This window comes from Acomys russatus, chromosome 16, assembly GCF_903995435.1.
Source record: "Acomys russatus chromosome 16, mAcoRus1.1, whole genome shotgun sequence".
In the NCBI taxonomy this organism is placed as follows: domain Eukaryota; kingdom Metazoa; phylum Chordata; class Mammalia; order Rodentia; family Muridae; genus Acomys; species Acomys russatus.
In genome coordinates this window covers 28,755,770-28,778,758 of record NC_067152.1, presented here as the reverse complement: position 1 = coordinate 28,778,758, position 22,989 = coordinate 28,755,770, and the positions used below count along the sequence as shown (strand labels likewise).

The 22,989-nt window shown below is 53.4% G+C and overlaps 1 protein-coding gene across 1 annotated transcript; it reads left to right on the top strand.

Moving 5' to 3' along the window:
- The first annotated feature begins 6,245 nt into the window (after positions 1-6,245).
- Slc4a1 (solute carrier family 4 member 1 (Diego blood group)) lies at positions 6,246-22,769 on the top strand. Its single transcript, XM_051158770.1, has 20 exons — positions 6,246-6,302; positions 10,281-10,363; positions 10,481-10,601; positions 11,545-11,618; positions 12,683-12,863; positions 12,947-13,082; positions 13,739-13,865; positions 14,217-14,298; positions 14,437-14,618; positions 15,393-15,603; positions 15,764-15,976; positions 16,119-16,267; positions 16,400-16,594; positions 17,900-18,070; positions 18,431-18,520; positions 19,187-19,353; positions 19,682-19,935; positions 21,028-21,197; positions 21,301-21,474; positions 22,254-22,769. The coding sequence occupies exons 2-20, from the start codon at positions 10,349-10,351 to the stop codon at positions 22,332-22,334; spliced, it is 2,793 nt and encodes a 930-aa protein (XP_051014727.1). The 5' UTR covers positions 6,246-6,302; positions 10,281-10,348; the 3' UTR covers positions 22,335-22,769.
- The last annotated feature ends 220 nt before the right edge of the window (positions 22,770-22,989 follow it).

The following is a 22,989-nucleotide window of genomic DNA, read 5'->3' as shown; positions in this document are numbered from 1 at the left end:
CTTGTGTAGCCCTGGCTGTCCTGGACTCACTTTGTAGACCAGGCTGGCCTCAAACTCACAGCGATCTACCTGCCTCTGCCTCCCTGAGTGCTGGGATTACAGGCATCATTTCATGTGCATTGGTATTTTGTCTGCATGTAGGTCTGTGTGAGAGTGTCAGACCTTGGAGTTATAGACAGTTATGAGCTGCCATGTGGGTACTGGGAATTAATTGAACCTGGGTCCTCTGGAAGAGCAGCCAGGGTCTTTCATTGAACCAGTACTCACCAGTTGGCTAGGCTTGTGGCTCTGCAAGTTGAGAGAACCTCCCTGTCTCAGTGTATGCTGGGGACTTGAACTCAGGTCCTTGTGCTTCTGCAATAGGCACTTCACCTTCTGAGCCATTTCCCCAGCCCAGGATGCTGACTTCTTGTTGTTGTTGTTGTTGTTGTTTGGCTTTTTAAGATAGGGTTTCTCTGGGTAGGCCTAGATGTCTTAGACTCCCTTTGTAGACCAGGCTGGCCTCGAACTCACAGAGATCCGCCTGCCTCTGCCTCCTGAGTGCTGGGATTGAAGGTGTGCACCACCACGCCCAGCCAGGCTTCTGTTTTATTGACAAAAGCTAACAGTGAGGAAGCTATTAGACAAAAAATGACCCACTGCTAAGATGGGGTAGTGGATGCAGTGGGGTGATAGAGGCAGGACCTGGACAGAGTGGCCGGATGCCCTCTCATTTCCAGCCCCCTGTGGTAGAGCCCTGGACACGATACTTCTGAGAACGGAGACAGCATCACCCAGACTACCATTAAGCTGACTTCAGCCGCACAACCAAGTCTTGATCTCAGAAAACGTCCTTTAAAAGAGGGCGCAGGTTTTTCTTTACCTCTCTTGGCAGGCATGCAGAAAGGAATGCCGAAGCTCAAGCAGCCGTGCAGGACCAAAAGGGGAAAGCTGCTTGCTGAAGATGATGAGTGACCGAAGGACCGGCAAAGCACCATCGCCTGTGGGTACACCTCCAGACTGCAGTAGCAGACAGAAGTAAACCCCCGCCTTGTTTGAGCCACAGTGATTTGGGGGTTTTACTTATATATAATCCATCTTGATTTTCCTTGACACAACCACAGAGTGGCACAGAGTCTTGTCCAATTGATTGGCCAAGGGAAGGTAACATGAACTAAGGCCTGAGCATGAGCCAGTCTTTTTTTTTTTTTTCTTTATTTTATGTGCATTGATATGTAGGTGTCCAATGCCTTGGAACTGAAATTACAGATAGTTGTGGGTGCTGGGAATTGAACCCAGGTCCTTCGGAAAGGCAGACAGTGCTCTTAACCACTGAGCCATCTCTCCAGGCAGTATTTGAAAAGGAGCAGTATCATGATTGGCCTCCCTCTGTCTGTCTGTCTGTCTGTCTCTCTCATTTATTTAAATTTGTGTGTGTGTGTGTGTGTGTGTGTGTGTGTGTGTGTGTTTTGAGACAGGGTTTCTCTGTGTAGGTCTGGCTGTCCTGGACTCACTTTTTAGACCAGGCTGCCCTCGAACTCACAGTGATCTGCCTGCCTCTGCCTCCCAAGTGCTGGGATTAAAGGCGTGCGCCACCACACTCAGCCTATGATTGGCATTTCTAAAAGGCCATTCTGACTTGTTTGTGGCAGCTGTACTGTAGGAGCCAGGGAAGCATGAGGCCACCTAGGGAAGACCAGTGGCATTATAGGGAGGCAAGGTGGAACGGGTATGGGTGCTAGGAGGAAACAGCTGTTGGGGACGTTGAGGATAGGCGGGGCTCTCAGAGTCACATCGCTTGCTTAAGAAATGATTAGAAATAAATAAGACTACCACTATGGCATTTTTCCCCCATTTTTCAAGACAGGGTCTCTCTGTGTAGCCTTGGCTGTCCTGGACTGGCTTTGTAGACCAGGCTGGCCTCGACCTCACAGCGATCCACCTGCCTCTGCCTCCCGAGTGCTGGGATTAAAGGTGTGTGCCACCACGCCCGGCCTACTATGGCATTTCTATGACTTGTTTGTTTGTTTGTTTGTTCTTGTTTTTCGAGACCAGCGTCTGAGACAGGCAGAATGAAGGGCCTGAGAGCAATCACCAAGGTCTCTGAAGAAGAGAGTCAGGCAGCACAGAGGGGTGAGCAGTGAGGACACCCAGCAGGTACAGGCTGAAGCCCCCCCAACCCTCTCAGGCCAGAGCCAGGAGCACAAGTGTTGGTCCTGGAAGGTCACAGGTTCAGTTCAATGGGTTTGGGACTGGACATGAACAGTGGCTCAAGACAAGCAGAGCAACATGAAAAGCCCAGAAATCCAGAGAACAGAGAACAGTCACAGAAGGGAATAGCCAATGCAGATCTTGGGGTCTGGGTTTGGGTCTCCTCAAGGAGATCCTATGTTGTGGGAGAGTCCCCCACCCCACCCCTTGAGCCATCAAGTCCTCTCCTGTTCCCTTAGGGAAGCATTAGCAACCCCCCCCCAGCTCTCTGGACCCTGAACAGCAACCCCACTACTATAGATTCTAAAAAGAGGCTCGGAGCCACCTATCCCCACACAGAGCTGGCCCCACTGCCCAGGCTAGACTCCTCCTCACTCCTCTTAGTCCCAAGGCCCAGCTAAGAGTGCTGGCCAGGCAGATGAGGGGACCCAGCACTCTGAAGGAATAGAAAGAATGTCCTTTCTCGTCCCTCTGCCACCACCCACCTCCTCACCATGCTCCCTCAGGAGGGCAGGAGGTATGAGTGTGTGTGCATCTCCTGTCCTATTCTGAGTCCTCTGAGCCTCTGCCTCTCTTTCATCTGTGGCCCTCAGTCCCATTCCCCGCCCCGCTCTGGATTTCTAGCTCTCTTTTCCCCTAAGGGGCTTCTTCAAGGCTGGGCTCAGATTACTCCCTTGGGACAGCTAGTGCTTCCCAAGCAATTTATCTCCCAATCTCTCCTCTACCACATTTCTTATCATCACACTCTGTGGTTACTGTGGGTTGTGATCCTCTGCCCCACTAGACACAGCTCCTAAAGATGGATGGTTTGAGGACATCGCCCCCGCCCCAGCTCAAGCAACCACCTCCCCAGGAGACGGGCCAGCCTCAGTAGCTCTTCTCCAGTCAGCCTCATCCTGCATCCAAAGGGGACTGTGCTTTCCGGCTCCCCACCTGTCTGTCACTCCATTTTGTCCCAACAGTCCAAGAGGGAAAGGATGACCAGAGAAAAATATGTGGTCACCCAGGAAGGTGACAGAACTTCCTGTCCCAGCACTTCAATGAAGCTAGCCTGTGGAAGACTTCCCTGGAATAAAAAATGATCACGGGAGTCTGGGTCCTCAGTCTATGGGGGATAGATTGTCTTCCTAGGCCACCCTGGATGTGTCTTGCTCCTATCCCACTACTGGCCCTGGCCCTAGCTGCCTACCCTGCTTTACACTTGATCACCTTGGCTTCCATTTCAAACCTGATCTTCTTTGCTTTAAACTTGGCCCTTCACTCTTGCTTCCATCCCCGTGGGGCAGCTGAGACACTCCCTCCTGGGCAGCATGGCTTGGCTGAGGATTTGGGGCAGCACGGGCACGAGTGACATGACATTGTTAAGGGACGCCATCCACAGTGGTCACAGCCTCATGCAAACACCTCACCATTCCTCCTCAGCCCACTACAAGGTACAGCTCATTAAAGTACAGCTGCCATTAAGCCACTGTCCTGTCCAGCCAGGTAGACAGGGAGATCTGAGCAGGCTCCCTGTGAGAGGAGAACAGTGGGCTGGGGAGTGTGGCACAGTTGGTAGAGTGTTACCTAACATTTGCAAAGCCCTGGGTTCGATCCTCAGCATTATATAACGTGTGTGTGGTGCTGCACACCTGTTAGTTCAGAGCTCAGGGCCAGAAGTTCAAAGTTATCCTCAGCTTCCCAGCAAGTTCAAAACACACTTGGACAGCATGAGCTCCTGTATTTTGTTTGTTTTTGTTTTTGGAAACAGGGTTTTTCTATGTAGCCCTGGGTGTCCTGGAACTCACTCTGTAGACCAGGCTGGCCTCAAATGGCCTCAGACTCACAGAGATCTGCCTGCCTCTGCCTCCCAAGTGCTGAGACTAAAGGCATACACTGAAGCCACCATTGCCACCTTGGACGCCCCTCCCTCCCCTCCCCCCCCCCCCTGCCCACCCCCCACCCCTGCCCCCACTTTTATTTGTTTGTTTGGTTTTGAGACAAGACAGATAAATCAGTGGTTCTTCTGGAACTCACTTTGTAGACCAGGCTGGTCTTGAACTCACAGAGATCCACCTGCCTCTGCCTCTCAAGTGCTGGGATTAAAAACATGTGCTGCTGTTGCCGAGTCTACAAAGCTACTCCAGGGCAGCCAGGACTACACAGAGAAACCCTGTCTTAAAAAACCAAAAACAAGCCGGGCGTGGTGGCGCACGCTTTAATCCCAGCACTCGGGAGGCAGAAGCAGGTGGATCGCTGTGAGTTCGAGGCCAGCCTGGTCTACAAAAGCGAGTCCAGGAGAGCCAAGGTTACACAGAGAAACCCTGTCTCGAAAAACCTAAAAAACAACAACAACAACAAAAATGTGCTGCCACACCGGGTGGGGGATAGGGGGTGTGGAGAATGGAAGGATTAAAAAGCATGGAGAATTACTATTTCATGTCTCTTACGGTCCAGTCACCTCTCTGTCACTTTAAGTGCTTCCTCTACATGGGGAGAGATGGTAAAATGGAGCGAGAATGACTCCTGCTGAACACCAAGGCCTTCTACCCTGGAGGACTCTGTCCCCAGCCACTGTCCTTTAGCTCTGCAGGGACTCCACCAGCACAAGCTAGTGAAGGAGACCAGTCAGTGCTCTCCAGCTGGCCCGCTCTGAAGTTTGCTGTTGTCAGAACCTGAACTTGGGGATGGATGGGGGAGTGTTGTTCTTGACTGCTTGCTGTTACAGCCCCTCTCTCTCTCTCTCCCTCCCTCTCTGTCTCTCTCTCTGTCTCTCTCTGTCTCTCTCTCTGTGTCTCTCTCTCTCTCTGTGTGTTTCTGTCTGTCTATCTGTCTGTCTGTCTGTCTCTCTCTCTCTCTTGTATCTCACGCTGGCCTTGAACTCCATAAGTATGTAACCGAGGATGACCTTGAACTTCTGATCTTCCTGCCTCTGCCTTTTGAGCTCTGGGATAACACCCCCTGAGGGTTGGAATTAGCAGTGAGCACCACCATGCTCAGTTTTATATGTTGCTGGAGACCTAAAGCAGCACTCCACACGTGCTAGTGCCGACTGAGCTACATCCTGGGAGTTTTCTCTTGATAGAAGAGGGACCCAGAGCTCCAAGAGACCAGGAGGCTGCCTTGTTTCCCTCAGCCAGTCAGTCAGGGCAGGAGCCAAGCAGGGAGGGCATTCTCATCCCTCCAGGTCCGCAGAACCCAACATGGTCAGACCCTTTCATTCCCACCCAGTGGCACTCATCAGTCAGTCAGCGATAGGTGCCCCAGCAGAGCACCCCCCCACAGGAGGAGAAAACTCCTGTTGGATGTGTCAGGGGAGGGGCATGCGGGGGCCAAGAATGCAGATACTCTGCCTGGGGGCCTGGGCTGGGCTGCCACAGAGGAGCCAGTGTGCCCAGACATTGGAGCTTTGTGAGGACACTTGTTTTCTTGACCTGACATTGTTTCAGGTTGGCTGTCAGCATCTGAGCCCCTAAAGGCCCGTTCTCAGGAGCCAGTGGGGTCTCTGTGTGAAGGTCACTGAGGTACTCTAGTCAGAGAGGACCAAGGAGCACCAGGCAGGTCCCCTGGGAGGCTGCCAAGGAAAAGCCAGTCTTGAGGGAGGACATGGATAGGAGAGAGAGACGTCTTGAGACTTGGGGCCAGAGAGAAGATCTGGCCAGACTGAAGAGTGGACAGAGGCCAGGCAGGCATGTACAGGGGCCAGTGCCTTCCTGCCAGAGACCTAGAAGTCCCGAGAGCTCAAGAGCTCACCAGTTGAGCCTCAGTTCACAAAAGCAGATTCAGAGGACTGCCAACAGGCCAGAAGGGCCCAAAGGCCTTAGGGACTGGCCAGGCTGGGTGGGGTGGGCCTGGTGTACAGCTGTCCAGATGTGGGTGAGAGATAACTCTGTTTATGGGGCACCCGGTTGGAGCGGGGTAAGGGGGTGGGAAGGGGCTCCAGGCTGTGGGGCGGGCAGATTAGGAGGCAAGGGCATGAGTCAGGGGTTTGGGAGCCTCCCCCCCAGGGCACCTGCGGTGCTGTCAGAGCAGCTGGGAGCGCAGCCAGTCTCAGAGGGCAGCAGTGGCGAAGGGCACGAAGGGCACGAGTGGCGGCAGAACTTCACGCAGGACCCCCTGAGGCTCCTGAGCAGGTGGGCAGGGCAGGGTGTGTAACTGGGTGGTCCTTTGGGAATCTGTCTTGAGGGTCTGTGCAGGTGGTCAACTTACATCTGTATCCAAGGGGTATGGTACCTGACCTCCAAGGAGGTACAGGTGGGTGGGATGGTACTGTGGCCATATGCATGAGGTCCCTCAGTGCACCTGGGGCAGGAGGAGGTATGTGTAGCCGGAGTGCATGTTGGAAGCAAAGCTGAGACCTTCCACCATAGGTCCTACCTGTTTTCTGTCTACCAGTCCCGACAGCCCCATGGACTCAGGTCTCATTCCTCCAAAGGTGGGGCATCCCAGGCCACCCCATCTCTCAGCAACATTGCTTCCCATATAGGACACTCCAGAGACTATTTGAAGGGAAAGTAGAATTCCTACTCCACCGAGGGTGGCCAGTCTTATTTAAAAAGATTTATTTATTTATTTATTTATTTTTCATACAGACAGATTTATTCTGCCTGCATGCCAGAAGCTGGCACCAGAGCTTATTATAGATGGTTGAGAGCTACCATGTGGTTGCTGGGAATTGAACTCAGGACCTTTGGAAGAGCAACTAGTGCTCTTAACCTCTGAGCCATCTCTCCAGCCTGTCTTTTTTTTTTTTTTTTTAAGATTTATTTATTTATTTATGCATTTTATGTACATGAGTGTTCTGTCTTCATGAATACCAGAAGAAAGCATCAGAACTCTTTATAGATGGTTGTGAGCCACCATGTGGGTACTGGGAATTGAACTCCAGACCTTTGGAAAACAGGTAGTGTTCTTAATCTCTGACTCATCTCTCCAGCCCCCAGTGGAGATAGTTTCTTAGCTCAGGCTAATTCTATAGGAACTGGAGGCAAATTAGGGAGGGATAAAACTCACAAACCAGGTGCAGTGGATAGCAGTGGACAGCAGTGACAGGCATAATGACAGACTGTGTGCCAGGCACAGGCCATGTGTTCTCTGCATGAACTTGGTCTGCACAGTGGGCCTATCACATAGGAGTCATTCTGAGCAGCTCTATTTTACAGGTGAAAAGCAAAAACAAAAAACTGTGGCTCAGCTATTGAATCACCTCCCTTAGCCTACAAAGTTAGTAACCAACAAAGCCAGGATTAAATAAACTTGGGCAGCCTGACTGCATGGTCCGCGTCTTAACTTCTAACTCCCAATCAGTGAAGAGCTTATTTTCTTCTCTGGGAGGCAGCTCCAGTGCAATGGGTAGAGAAGTCTGTGGAGTTGCAGGCTGGGCGTTTAATCTGGCCTCTGATGCCAATGTCCCATGCCACCAAAATAGGCAAAGTCCTCTTGAACCTCGGCTTTGTCAGCCGGTGCCACCGGCAGCACTGGCTTCAGTGGTCTTGGGAACTGGGAGAGATAGGGCATCACAGATGTCTGTGAGGCATGGGGTTGATGGTAACAAGGGAGTGCCGAGCCACCAGAGAGCTGTCTCTGTCATCTGTCCCCCTCCCTCCTGTGCCTTCCCAGCTGGGCTCCACCTCTGGAGCTCCAGATGCCCCACTCTCCCCTTATCTGGCCTGACTGGCAGCTGGCCCTCCAGGTGTTTGGGGTGCTTCCAAATTCAGAGTACTGAAGGCTCAGGGGCCAGGCTCTTATCAGCTCCAGGCAGAGTGTGGCAGAGTTAACAGTGCTGGAACAGCAGGGACCAACCTGTGGCCTCTGGGCACCCTTCAAGGCTCAGCGGGGACTCCAGGACCCTTCTGATCCTTCTTTCTCTGAGTTCCCAGAAGTTGGCATTTGACAGACGTAGACACCTGAGAGCTTCTCAAGGTCGTTGGTTCGGTCAGAGTCAGGGAGGCAGCCTGGGACTCTGGATCTCAGGGTATGCCATGCTGTCCCTCAGGAGAATCGAGGCTTCACAGTGGGACTTCTGGTACCTAGTCACAAAACAGTATGGGCAGGTGCAGAGAGGGAAAGAAGAAAAATAAAGATAGAATAGAGGAGCTGGGTGGGGGATTTTGTGAAAGGAAGATGGAAGAGACAGAGAGAAGAGAAAGGAGAATTAGCAGGGCTATCAAGGGGCAAAGCCTCTGAAGACGGTTGTCCCACTCTCCGACTTGAGAGCACTGCCGTGGCTGGCACTTGCCACTCCCAAGGACTTGTCGATGTCTCTGTCTCTCAGAACCTTAGGACTGTCCAAGACCCAGAAAATTCTCTGCAGGGTTCTCCCCAAATGTATGTCCTGCCCTAGATCCTTCCATGGCCCCTAGCAGAACTGCATGGCTCCACCCCTCCACCCCCTTCCCCACCCCTCCCCCCTCTCCCCACCCCACTACCCCATCCCCCACCCCTCCCCCCACCCCACTACCCCCTCCCCCCCTACATTCTTCACCCTCCACCATGGTCCTTCGCTCCCTCTTCTCTGCCTTCCTATCTTCTGCTCCCTGTGCCGTGTCCCCTGCTTTCCACTCATTGGCCCCTGCTCCTCTGTCCTCATCCCCTCCACCTCTCTGTCCTAGCCTGCTCCTTGTGCCTAGGCTGGTCCTCTTTACCTAGCTCCTGAGACCCCTTCTGTGGTCACTGTGTCCCTTCCTGGGTCCCACTCTTCCTCCTTTGATGCTTTCTGCAGCATCCAGCACGAGGGAGGGGTGGGGAGGGTCTCCTAAATTCCATCTATGTAGGGACCACTTAGGTTACTACTAAGAGTAAGGACAAACACAGAGCAGAGCAGCTATTTTCATTCAATGGCCCCACTCAAAATGCTTGTCACCCCCAAGGTTCTATATGTCAACAAGTCAGAGGGAAATGAAAGACTCTTCTCACCCAGACTGGCACACTAGATAACGCATCCCCACATTCTGGGGTGGGGGGGGGACATTTTTGTCTCGAGAAGATGGAGACTGAGCTTCTGGTGGCCTCCAGATGGATCTTGGTCATTTGGAGCCTGTGATGCAGTCAGCATGGCTGTTAGGCGTGGGGACGCCATTGGGGACTGAAATGTGCAGGGATTCTACATTTGGGTGGCTTCCTTTCCAAAGCACATGTCAGACAATTAACTGCACATGCATCAATTAAGAAACCTTGGCGGAAAGCCAGGCAGTGGTGGCGCACGCCTTTAATCCCAGCACTCGGGAGGCAGAGGCAGGTGGATTGCTATGAGTTCGAGGCCAGCCTGGTATACAAAGTGAGTCTAGGACAGCCAAGGCTACACAGAGAAACCCTGTCTCAGAAAACCAAAAAGAAAAGAGAAAAAGAAAGAAAGAAAGAAAGAAAGAAAGAAAGAAAGAAAAGAAACCATGGCACACTAGGTCAGGGACTGGCAGGGCGGTTAAGGAGAGCCCTGTGAAAGAGTGATGCTGAGACAAGAGAAGGGCTGAAGTGTTGACAAAAGGTGCATGCAGGAGTGGACACTGAATGCCCAAAGACTCTGGGCAGGCGAGGTCCTAGTGAGGTCTAGGAACTGGAAAGAGGCCAACAGATGAAGGCGAAAGCAAGCCAGGAAGGTGGGGTTTGAGTGGAAAGGTGAAGGCAGGCTCGTGTCCTTCAGGATCTGTGGGCCACTTCCAAGGACGCTGCAACCTGTTGTCCGAGCAGACCCAGCCATGTCTAGGAGAAGAGGATATGCTACGGACTCTCGGGGGAGCCAAGGCCCTGAGGAGAGGATAGGTCATGCCCTGGGGGGTTGTCTGAGGTCTTGGGACTCAGAAACAGAAGTTAGTCAAGGCCTGGTGGATGAAGGATGGAGCTAGCCACCAGGCCATTTGAGCGCTTGACCCAAGCACACTAAGGCGAATTCAGCCATATGTCAGTCTCCTGTCCCTCGGCCCCTGCCCACAAGCCTAGACACTTATAAACCCAGTTTCTTCCTCCATGCTCACTGCCTCTATCTCATCTCTCTCATGTCCCCATGGCTCTTCTGGCACTAAAAATGAACTCCCTTAGGGGGCACCCAGAAACAGGAGGAAGCCAGGTGAGGGGGAGTGGCATGACTGTGCCTCATTCATCCTGTTCCCTTCCAGGGACCTGAGGTGCGGGTTATGCTGGGGGCTCAGCTAGCTGAGGACGACTGGACACCAAGGACGACATCATGGGGGACAGGCAGGTAAATGTCTCCTGATCCATGCAGGGGTCCTACCTCAGGCTCTGGAAGCCATCCTGGGTTTCTCCTCATGGGACTTAAGGTGCCACTTAACCCAACCTCGATGGCCTTTTCCCACAGGATGACCAAGAAGTCCTGGAGATCCCAGACCAGGACAGTGAAGAGGCGCTGGAACACATAATAGAGCAGATAGCATATAGAGACCTGGACATCCCTGTGACCGAGATGCAGGAGCCAGAAGGTAAGATCCATCACTCGCCTTCTGCCTCTACCAGAGGAGCTGCTGGGTCCCCGTAAGGACAGCAGGGACAGTCACAGCCCTGGGGCTGGTTCTCCCCCACGATCCAGGGCTGATTGAAGGTTAAACAGTGTTCTGTTTGAAATGACCACAGGAGGTGATTGTGGGGCTGGGCCCCTTTCACGTGTGACAGGGCAGCCAGGTATGTCTGGGACAAGGGCACACAGACCAGCAGCTTTCCTGTCTGTCCCACATCAGCACCGAGGCCGAGCAGCAGGGACTCCTGCTGCTGGGATTCCATTCTGTCTAAACAGCTGGAGATGCTGAGAAATGGGAGATAGCTGTGGGGACCCCTTGAGCAGGGACCCCCAGGAGCCCGCACCACCTTCCTTGGACTGTCCAAGGTCTTAGGTGGGGAGCCTGAGGCGGGGACCTGTTTACTGTCAACAGGGCCTAAGTGCTAGCGATTGGATTTGAAGTTAAGAGACCCCCCTCCCCTTGGGAAATGAGGGCTGGGGTGGGGATAATATAAGGGACTCACCCTATCTGAGTGGCGTGTGTAGTAAGAGGCTACCAGCTGGTGGCTTTAGCTAAGCAGGTGGGAGACGAAAGCAGGTCTGGTCCCAGACATGGCAGGGGACAGAAGGGATGCTAGGATAGTTTCGAACACTGTGACCTGGTGTTCTCTCTTCCTGTCCTCACTGAGGAAGGGTCAAGCTAAGGGCTACAACAAATTCAGGTTTCCCCAAATAAAGTTCAGGTAGAGAGCGGCAGATCCAAGTTAAGCCCGGAGTAAGCATGGATGTAGGGCTGGGGCCAAGGTCCCAGCCCAGGGACAGTAGAGGGGGTGCGGGTCTGCGTTCCTGAGGCTCCCTGGAAGAAGTACAGCAAGGCCCAAGTGAAGGGCCACGTCACAGGCAATGCTAACTGGGCCCCGGGTTTTCAGCTCTTCCCACAGAGCCAACAGCCACAGACTACACCCCCACCAGTACCTCTGCATCGCACCCAAGCTCCAGTCAGGTGAGGACTCAGACGCCATCCCCTTTCTCAAATATGTACCATAGGCAGAGATAGGGAGAGAATCCAGCTGGAGGACACCCCGCCCCCTCCAAAGAAGCAAATGGAGGGACCATCCTAGGGCATCAGTGAGAGGAAGGCAAGGTGGGGACTGGGGGTCGGGGCTCTTTTTTTTACTTTGCTGGACAGCTAGTTTTTGCTTTTGGTTTTGGTTTTTCGAGACAGGGTTTCTCTGTGTAGCCCAGGCTGTCCTAGACTCACTTTGTAGGCCAGGCTGGCCTCGAACTCACAGAGATCCACCTGCCTCTGCCTCTCAGAGTGCTGGGATTACAGGCGTGTGCCACCACTCAGGCTCAGATAGTTTTCTTACTGCTGAGGACTAAGCCAGGCTTCCAGGACTGATTGGGCTCCATCTTCCCTGGCGATGTACAGAATCACGTAATCATCTCCTCTGTCCCAGGACCCAAGTCCCCACTGAGCACCACACTAGCTGGCTGCTTGGGGAACTGGGTCTCTCAGCTGCGACCTTGAGGGTAACCACCTGTCCGGGAGAGTGTGGGTCGCATCCCTCAGTACTCTTGGAGATGGGACTCAATGGCTTCCTAAGCTCCTGTGGCCTTGGTTACCAGGCCCCAGTTTTCTGGCCACGTGACTGTTCGAGCCCCTCTTGGTCCAGAGGTTCATGCCTCTTCTGAAACATGACAGTGGCCTGCTGAGGAGGACACGGAGCCAGCAGAGAGGGCCAGACCCATGGGACTCTTGTATATCTCCCCATGCTCCGAGCAAGAAGTCTATCCTGGTCCTACCAGAGCCCAGGGCCTTGGGGGGTTTTGTTGTTGTTTGTTTGTTTGAGACAGGATTTCACTGTGTAGCCTTGGCCATTCTGGGCCTCACTCTGTAGACCAGGGTGGCCTCGAACTCAGAGATCTGCTTGCCTTTGCCTCCCAAGTGCAGCCCAGGGCCTTCTGTAAGCCTAGCTGAGGGCTGAGTGTCCCGGGACCCAGGCTTCCAGTCTGCCCACCTGCTTGCCCATGGCTTGATGGACTAACCCGGGCCATGGGCCTCAGGTCTATGTGGAGTTGCAGGAACTAATGATGGACCAGAGGACCCAGGAACTACAATGGGTGGAGGCAGCGCACTGGATAGGGCTCGAAGAAAACCTTCGAGAGGATGGCGTGTGGGGCTGCCCACATCTGTCTTACTTGACCTTCTGGAGCCTTCTAGAACTGCAGAGAGTCTTTTCAAAAGGTGAGTCCTGCTGGGCCCTCATTGTCTGCTACACAGAAGGCTTTCTGGAGCAGCCAGTCAGCTCACCCCTTCACGGCCCACAGGCACCGTCCTCCTGGATCTGGCAGAGACATCCCTGGCTGGGGTGGCCAATCAGCTTCTAGACAGCTTCATCTATGAGGATCAGATTCGGCCTCAGGACCGAGACGAACTGCTCCGGGCCCTGCTGCTCAAACGCTGGTACTCTTGCCTGCCAGGACCTAAGCTTCACATCCTAGGGGCTTCTCCCTAGTTGCCTTGTCCCAAGATCTCCCTTCCCCTCCCCCAGCCCCAAACGGACCCCACCCCCAGCAGGCAAGGAAACTGTTCTTCCTCCACCATAGCTTCCCACATCTGTCTGATAGCCCCAAGTGAGACCATGGCTTCAAGTTCACACCTGCAGAACATGAACTGGAAGCCCTGTCTTCTATTCATTTTTATTTTTATTTTTTGCTCCCTCATAAACATTCTAGACACAGGCCACTTACTTCTATCCACACTGTCCTTTAAGAGGAGACAGAAAAAAAAATTAAAAAAAAAAAAAAGGAGACGGACTGCCCGACAGGGGTGGCACACACCTTTAATCCCAGCAATAGGAGGCAGAGGCAGGAGGATCTCTGTGAGTTTGAGGCCAGCCTGGTCTACAGAGCGAGTCCAAGAGAGGCAAGGCTACACAGAGAGACCCTGTCTCGAACAAACAAAGAGGAGACAGGTTTTCTTTCTCTAGGGTCTCTCTAGTTTGGTCTCTAGAAAGTTCACCTTAATGTTCCCCTTTGTCCCTTCCACTGCTAGTCTCCCTTTCATGGACAATTCAGCCCAATAGCTTACTCAGGCCACATCACCTGTATGTTCTGCAGCCATGCTGAGGACCTGAAGGATCTGGAAGGAGTGAAACCTGCTGTCCTGACCCGCTCTGGGGGTCCTTCTGAGCCTTTGCTTCCGCAGCAGGAGCCATCGCTGGAGACCAAGCTGTACTGTGGACAGGTGAGGCTAGGACACGGTTGAAAGGGAGAAGGGCTGGGATTGGGAAAAAAAAAAAAAAAAAAAAAAAAAAAAAAGGGAGAGACGGCTCAGAGGTTAAGAGCACTGACTGCTCTCTTCCAGAGGTCCAGAGTTCAATTCCCAGCAACACATGGTGGCTCACAACCATCTATAATGAGATCTGGTGCCCTCTTCTGGCCTGCTGGCTCACATGCAGGCAGAATACTGTATAAAAATAAATAACTCTTTAAAAAAAATAAAAAAGAAAGAAAGAAAAGAAAAAAGGGCTAGATACTCAGGTCGCCTAGGTTCCGTGTGACCCAAGGACTCCCTTCCTCACCTTCCTTCCCACAGGCAGAGCGAGGCCCAGAAGAACCCTCGTCGTCTGGGGTTCTAAAGATCCTCCCGAATTCAGAAACCACACTGGTGTTAGTAGGTAAGGGCCCTTCCCCTCCACACACCCTGCTGGGGGCCCTAGCTAGTCCTCTCTCTTGAATTCATTTACCTGTGAGTCCTTCCCCACCCCCACCCCCGGCTCCCCGAGGCCTGGCTTCACCCCTGGTGCCTCCCACAGGCCGGGCTAATTTTCTGGAAAAGCCTGTGCTGGGCTTTGTGAGACTGAAAGAGGCTGGACAGCTGGAAGACCTGCAGCTGCCGGAGCCTGTGCGCTTCCTTCTCGTTCTGCTGGGACCGGAGGCTCCTCACATCAACTACACTCAGCTGGGCAGGGCTGCAGCTACGCTCATGACAGAAAGAGTGAGCAGGGGCCGGGTGGCTGGTGGGAGGGCAGAAGAGATCAGGTGCTCTCCCCCATGCTGGACTTGCCCACCTGACTTTGAATTCACTGTTTGGATCCGTTGGGTTGAATTCTGCTTGTTCCTGGCCAGTCTACTCTTATCCTGGCTTACATTGGACTGGCTGGTCCAGCCTGGTCCAGTCTGGCCCACTCTGACCTAGTTCTAACTGGCCCAAGCTGCTATGTGTCGTGCCCACCAGGAATACTTTAGCTCCTTTTCCCCACCCAGGGTGCCTGTCTCCCCAAAGCTGGTCCTTAGAGGTCAGAGGGATCAGAAAGAACCACACCCTATAATGACAGCCATAGTTTGAGTGGCTGGTCCCTAGGTATGCATGTCCAGATGTTTTGTTTTGTTTTGTTGAGACAGTGTTTCTCTGTGTGGTAGCCCTGGCTGTCCTGGACTCACTTTGTAGACCAGGTTGGCCTCGAACTTACAGAACTCTGCCTGCCTCTGCTTCCTGAGTGCTGGGATTAAAGGCATGAGCCATCATGCCTGGCCACATGTCCAGGTCTTTTTCCCACCTCACCCTTTAAGATTTTTAGACAAGGTCTCACCATACAGTTCTGGCTAGCCCAGAACTCCCTATGTAGCCCAGGGTAGCCTCAAACTTAAGGCAGTCCTCCGATCTCACTGATGAGTGAAGCCCCAGGCAGGCACCCCTGGGCTGTCCTGCTCCGCTGGGCCTCCTGCCTACAGCTCAGTGTCCCTGACCCTTTCTCTCTCCTGCCTATAGGTGTTCCGCACAACTGCCTACCTGGCACAGAGCCGAGGGGAGCTGCTGAGCTCCCTAGAGGACTTTCTGGACTGTAGTCTGGTGCTGCCGCCCACAGATGCCCCTTCAGAGCAAGCTCTGCTCAATCTGGTGCCCGTTCAAAAGGAGCTGCTTAGGCGGCGTTACCTGTCCAGCCCTGCCAAGCCAGACCCCAGCATGTTCAAGGGGCTAGGTACTTGTTCTGTTTCAGACAACGCTTCCTGATCGATCCCCAAATGGGCCCCTGGACCACCAGCTTAGTGCCCCCTTTCCTCTCAAACAATTGTCCCTGTGGCCAAGCTTTCCAGTCACCTGTCAACCCCTCTAATCATGTTACTGTTCTCTTACCACAGACTTGAATGGGGGCCCAGGGGCCGCTGGTGGTGAAGATGACCCTCTAAGGCGCACAGGCCGGCTCTTCGGAGGCCTGTTCCGTGACATCCGGCGCCGCTACCCTTACTACCTGAGTGACATCACTGACGCGCTCAGCCCCCAGGTCCTGGCTGCCGTCATTTTCATCTACTTTGCAGCCCTGTCACCTGCCATCACCTTCGGTGGCCTCCTGGGTCAGTGGCAACTCATGGTTCCTCAACTCTAACCTCTGACCTCTGCCTGCTTCACCTCTGACCCATGCCCTGTGACTTGCTCCCTGGAAGTCACCTCTCCATCTCGACCCTTGTGTGTGTGTGTGTGTTTTCCCCCTCACAGGAGAAAAGACCCGGAACCTAATGGGGGTGTCAGAGCTGCTCATTTCCACAGCAGTGCAAGGCATCCTCTTTGCTCTCCTCGGGGCGCAGCCTCTGCTTGTGCTCGGTTTCTCGGGACCCCTGCTGGTGTTTGAGGAAGCCTTCTTCTCGGTAGTACAGTCCCAGTCCCACCCTGACCCCATCCCTGTGACTGGCCCTAGCTCACCCACCTGATACCCACAAAGCCACTGGGCCTTGTTATTTGTCCGACCAGAACTCCTCTGTCTGTCTCACTGCCCGCAGTTCTGTGAAAGCAATAACATGGAGTATATCGTGGGCCGCGCCTGGATCGGCTTCTGGCTCATCCTGCTGGTGGTGTTGGTGGTGGCCTTTGAAGGCAGCTTTCTGGTCCGATTCATCTCCCGCTACACCCAGGAGATCTTCTCCTTCCTCATCTCCCTCATCTTCATCTACGAGACTTTCTCCAAGCTGATCAAGGTGGGGCCCGGGGGTGGGGGGACAGGACACAGTAACACTCACATACATGTGAGGGTGCCTTACCACGTATGTGTCTCGTACAGCATGACTGTAGCCCTGTTTCTACTTGTATGCACATGTGGCACATGTGTATGTATGTTTCTGGGTTCACCCAGGACTGTGCAGTTGGGTCTTGGGACCACGTAAAGGCTTGTGTGACTCACGTGTAAGGGAGGGCACCTCTGTCTATACTTGTTTATGTTTATGATCACATGTCATGTGACTAGTGGGCACTATCTGTGTGATGGCCTCCCCCATACAGCTCTACCAATCTCCACATCTGCACTGTATATGGAAGAAGAGCAACCTCGACATGGCCTGGTTCTGTTGTTTGGCGGCTGTTTCATTTTCTGTAGAACCTTTTTTCTTTCTTTCTTTCTTTTTTCTTTTTCTTTTTTTGTTTTGTTTTGTTTTGTTTTTGTTTTTGTTTTTTTTGAGACAGGGTTTCTCTGTGTAGCCTTGGCTGTCCTAGACTCGCTTTGTAGACCAGGCTGGCCTCGAACTCACAGCGATCCGCCTGCCTCTGCCTCCCGAGTGCTGGGATTAAAGGCATGTGCCGCTCTGTAGAACTTTGAAGCAGATGTTATTTATTTATTGTTCTGGGGATCAAACCTCTAGCCTGATGGGCAAATGCTGTCACTGGTAGCAACTCCTTAAGCCCTTTTCATAAGCCTTTTTTTTTTTTTTTTTTACGAGACAGGGTTTCTCTGTGTAGCCTTGGCTGTCCTAGACTAGCTTTGTAGACCAGGCTGGCCTCGAACTCACAGCGATCCGCCTGCCTCTGCCTCCCGAGTGCTGGGATTAAAGGCGTGCGCCACCATGCCCGGCTTTTCATAAGCCTTCTTATTACTTACTGCTGCCTTCCAGGCTTGTCATATTCCCCACAATGCCTGGAAACACATACCTTGACATGTGTTCTCATTGCTTCTTTGACCCTTTTCATACAAGCTTAACTTGTTCTTCATCCCTTGAGAGAGAGAGAGAGAGAGAGAGAGAGAGAGAGAGAGAAGGAAAAAAATCAAGCCAGCTAATGTGTCAGATGAGAAAGAAGGTGGGCAAATGGATGGATGCATTGCATGCACAGGGAGATGAGTGGTGGGTGGGTGATGGTTGTGTGGGCAGTAGTGGGTGGATGGATGTTTGGATGGATGGATGGATGGATATATGATTTATAGACAGATGGGTGATAGTGCCCGGTCAACACTCAAGCCAAGTGTTTAGCTCAAGCCAAGGCTCAGGAGAGACCCAATGCTTTGTTTGTTACAGATTTTCCAGGACCACCCGCTAAAATCGGACTATAGCCCTGTTGTGATGAAACTGAAACCTCAGGGCCCTTTGCCCAACACGGCCCTCTTCTCCCTTGTGCTCATGGCTGGGACCTTCATACTTGCCATGATGCTACGAAAGTTCAAGAACAGCACCTACTTCCCTGGCAAGGTCGGTGTACCCCTACCACCTTTACCTTCACCAACCCTTAGTTTCTCCAGTACCCTTGCACCCCCTTTTCTACCCCAGCTCCCCATTCCCAACACCAAGCCTCAGCGGCCCTTCTCTGACTCGGGCCTCGTGTTGCAGGTTATCCCAGCTCCAAGATCCAACAGGGAACCGGGGATAGACAGTTCTTGGGAGGGGGGGAAAGGTGGGGCCGGGCGGGGTGGGGACACAGGAAGGAGGGACACAGGGACAGTTGGAGTACAGGCAGCCCTCGGCTTGAGCAGAGTCCCTGCTAAGCGCTGGATGGGGAGAACGGCTGGGAGGTGCAATATGGACACACCTGGTTCCTTGCTCTGCTTACAGCTGCGAAGAGTCATTGGGGACTTCGGGGTCCCCATCTCCATCCTGATGATGGTCCTGGTGGATTCCTTCGTCAAGGACACCTACACTCAGGTGACTTCACATCCTCTGCCATGCTACGCTCGCCTTCATTCCCTTCCCCTCCTCTGTACCTAGCCAGAACGGGTTCCCCCATCCTCGGTCTTTCAATAGTCCCTCAGGACCCTGTCTAGCAAGAGCCTGGACCACATTGCTCGGTTTATTCCTTTGCCCGGGGGGGGGGGGGGTGCAGAAAGAGAGAGTGTAATTTGAGCCAGGCAGATTCAGGTAAACCTCAGCTCAGCGGGGGACAGCTGTGCCGCGAGGGGCAAGCTATACAAAGCTCTGATCTTGTTTGCTTGCCTACAACAATGGGAATGAGCTGGGCAGTGGTGGCGCACACCTTTAATCCCAGCCCTTGGGAGGCAGAGGCAGGCAGTTAGCTGTGAGTTCGAGGCCAGCCTGGTCTACAAAGCTAGTCTAGGACAGTCAAGGCTACACAGAGAAACCCTGTCTTGAAAAAAAAAATGTGTGTGTGTGTGTGTATAATATATATATATATATATAGTGAGACCACATACAGAGGGCTTAGAGAAGTAGCTAGGAGCAGAGTAATAAGTCAGTTAAGCAGGTCCTTGAGTGCATCAAGCCAACTCCCTACCCCAGGACCCTGGCTTCCCTCGACCCCACGTCTCCCTATCCATCTGGCCCCATGGTCTTACCAGCTGTCTCCTCTCACAGAAACTCTCCGTGCCCGATGGCCTCAAAGTGTCCAACTCCTCTGCCCGGGGCTGGGTCATCCACCCCCTGGGTCTGTATCACCACTTCCCCATGTGGATGATGTTCGCCTCCGCCCTGCCTGCCCTGCTGGTTTTCATTCTCATATTCCTTGAGTCTCAGATCACCACGTAAGAGCAAGGATAGAGGCTGGGCCAGGGAGAGCTGAGGGCAGGATGGGAGCAGGCTCTGGGCCCACAGGAGGCTGGCTGGAGGCCCCCTGCTGGATGAAACATCCCTTCGGGGTGGTGTTAGGTGAAGGCCGTGTAAACTGGGAGCTATGAGGGGAACTGCTGCACGATGCGAGGATCCCAAACAGTCACCTGGGGAAGCCAGGAACGCAATGGGAAATGGGAAACAGAAATAAACAAAAGAGACCCAGAGGACCACCCGTGCGTGGGGAAGGAAAGAGGGAGCCTACGGAGGGCCCAGCTCACCAGACTTCCTCTCACCCCCAAGGCTGATTGTCAGCAAACCAGAGCGCAAGATGATCAAGGGCTCTGGCTTCCATCTGGACCTGTTGCTGGTCGTCGGCATGGGTGGTGTGGCCGCTCTGTTTGGGATGCCTTGGCTCAGTGCCACCACTGTGCGTTCCGTTACCCATGCAAATGCCCTCACAGTCATGGGCAAGGCCAGTGGTCCAGGGGCTGCAGCCCAGGTCCAAGAGGTCAAGGAGCAGCGGATCAGTGGGCTCCTGGTCTCTGTGCTCGTGGGTAAGTAAGGCCAGCTGTGGTCCTGCACCCTGCTCCACTCCCTCCGGGCACTTGTTCTTAGGATGGTGGGGTCGGGGTAGGGGGTGGGGGGGGTTTCTTCCCACTCAGGGAACCCACCTCCACCATCTCCCCTGCCCGATTCTGATTTTTTTGCTCTTGGGATTGGGGGCAAGGCTCCCATCCCATCTACTCTGCATCCAGGTTCCTACTCACCAGTTACTGACAGGAGGACAATCTAGTGAGGAAGTGAGGAAGCCCAAGGGCCCTGGGGCACTTTGATCTGTGTACGGCAGGAGGGCTGCATGGCTTGGTCTGTTCCCGCATGCTTAGCCATTCAGAAATGCAACAGACTGTGGCCTTTTTGCCCTGGTCTGCTGCTGGTTGGGTAACTTTGCTGGCCTCTGGGCCTCAGTTTCCCTTATCCGCACATTTAGAGAATTTTTGTTTCTTTGTTTGTTTGTTTGTTGGTGTTGTCTTTGGTTTTGTTTTGTTTTGTTTGAGACAAAGTTTCTCTGCGAAGCCTTGGGTTGTCCTGAACTAAATTAGTAGATCAGGCTGGCCTTGAACTCATAGAGATCTGCCTGCCTCAGCCTCCCTGAGTGCTGGGATTAAAGGTGTGTGCCACCAAGCCCAGCTACAGTTAGAGAATTTATTAAATCTCTGAGACTCTTTTCCGGGTCAGTTGCCCTAGGGCTGACAGCATCGTTGGGCCTGTAGGGTTTTCGAGAAGCTAAATCCAGCTGTGTGGGCAAGGTTATAGTCACTGATGGAGAGTTCTCAAGTCCCCCCCCCTTCTTTTCCCCTCTGTGAAGGATGATGGTGACAACCTGGGGTGAGGAGGACACGTCCCTCTGACCGCTGTGACTGCCCCCCACCCCCACTAGGCTCAGGGAGCAAGTGTAAGGCAGGCGGGAGTTTGACTACACTTCCAAGTGTAGCCTTAGAGGGTGTTCACCTCTGAGCCTATAAATAGATGCTGCAGAAAAGGGTCACGTGGCATTTGTGGTTTCATGCTCAATCCCGAGTATAAGCTAAGCCCTATTGGCGCTGGTCCCTTGGTGATCCCAACCAGGAGTGTGTCCCTCCACACAGGACTGTCCATCCTTATGGAGCCTATCCTGTCCCGCATCCCCCTGGCTGTGCTGTTCGGCATCTTCCTGTACATGGGAGTCACCTCCCTCAGTGGCATCCAGCTCTTTGACCGCATCTTGCTCCTGTTCAAGCCCCCCAAGTACCACCCAGATGTGCCCTTTGTCAAGAGGGTATGTGGCTTTAAAGCTGTCCAACCGGGCGGGCGGGGGGGGGGGTGGCGAGGAGGGTAGGGGGTGTCAGAACAGGCAGACACTGACCTCAGCTTCCTCGCAGGTGAGGACATGGCGCATGCACCTGTTCACGGGTATCCAGATCATCTGCCTGGCTGTGCTGTGGGTGGTGAAGTCCACGCCTGCCTCACTGGCCCTGCCCTTTGTCCTCATCCTGACTGTGCCTCTGCGTCGCTTGCTGCTGCCTCTCATCTTCAGTGGGCTGGAGCTCCAGTGTGTGAGTAGTGGGGTCTCTGGGGAAGAGAGGGGGGACAGTAGAAGGCCTGGTAATGGGAAGCAAGTGTCTCGGAGGTAGGGAGACAGCAAAGTGAGGTGGATGAGGGCGGGGGTGAGTCTAGGAGTGGAGATGTAGTTCACTTGGTAGAAGGATGCTCACCTCCCACCCATACACGAGATCCTGGGTTCAACTCCCAGCACCGCAGAAACTGTATATAGAGGCACATGCTTATAATCACAGCAGTGGAGAAGTAGAGGCAAAGGAATTGGGAATTCTAGGTCACCCTTGGGCACATGGTTCAAAATCAGCCTAAGTTACATAAGACCCTCATCTTAAGGAAGAAGAAGAAGGAAAAAAAAAAGTCTGTGTCCAGGGCCTTTGTCTGTCTTAGTCTGCTGTGTCATAGCATATGATCTGGAGCAAGTGATCTCGTTTCTCTATGCCTCACCAGTGCAGGGAGAAATAATGAGAGATTGAGAGCGTTATGAGGAACCCAGGGTACATTCCACAAGAGCTGATGAGCATTTAGCTTTGCCATTGTCCAGGTTCTTTGGGACACTCAGTGTGGGCTGTCATGGTGAGGGGGGACCCCTTGCCTACCTTTCGCAGGCCCTCCTCGCCAAACCCCCCAGGGGCCACTTGCCCTTGGTAAACCATTCATCTAGACCAACCCTAAGTCCTAGGGCCAGCACAGGGCTTGTCCAGGACTTGTGAGAGGTGCCTCTTAACTCCCAGCAGGGGCTCATCCTGTCTGTCCTTTCTCCCTCCCGCCCCTCTAGCTGGATGGCGATGATGCCAAAGTGACCTTTGATGAGGAGGAAGGTCTGGATGAATATGATGAAGTGCCCATGCCCGTGTGAGGGGGCAGGCCCCAGAGCCCCAACCATTTCACTTTCTCACCCTCCCAGGGAAAGAGCGTTTCATGGGCATCTCGTGGCTGTGGGTGGGGAAGGAAGGGTTGTCTAGAAACCCTCTACCTAAGACACAGTAGATTTTTCTGGCTGGAGATGACCAGAAACTTTATGAGGGAGTTGGGGGGGGGGTGTCACAGTCTCTTGAGACTGAATGGGTCCCACACAGGAAAAGTTAGGTCTGAGCCTCCTCCCTTCGTGGCACAGCTATAAATAGCAAAGGGACAGTTTCCAAGCTCCTGCTGCCTGTGTAGCCTTACATAAGTCCCGTGACCTCTCTGGCCTCTGCTTCCTACTCTATAAAGACGTGTACATTGGTAATGGTACCCACGGCCCTTGAGCTCCACAGCGGGGACCTGAGCCTCCTGAACCAGAGGGTCCAGCTCTGTCCGCCATCTTCCACTCACTCTCTTTCCCTATGCAGCAATATCCACAGCGACTTCCTCCCTCCCCTTCTTTGTCCCAGCCCCATCCCAAGACCCAGAGAGGCATTCTGGTGAGAGTAAGGTACAGATAAGGGACCAGGACTCAGACTCCTAAGTGCTTGCTCCCTCCCGCCCAGGCATTCATTCATTCATTCATTCACTCCATAGCCACCTACTAA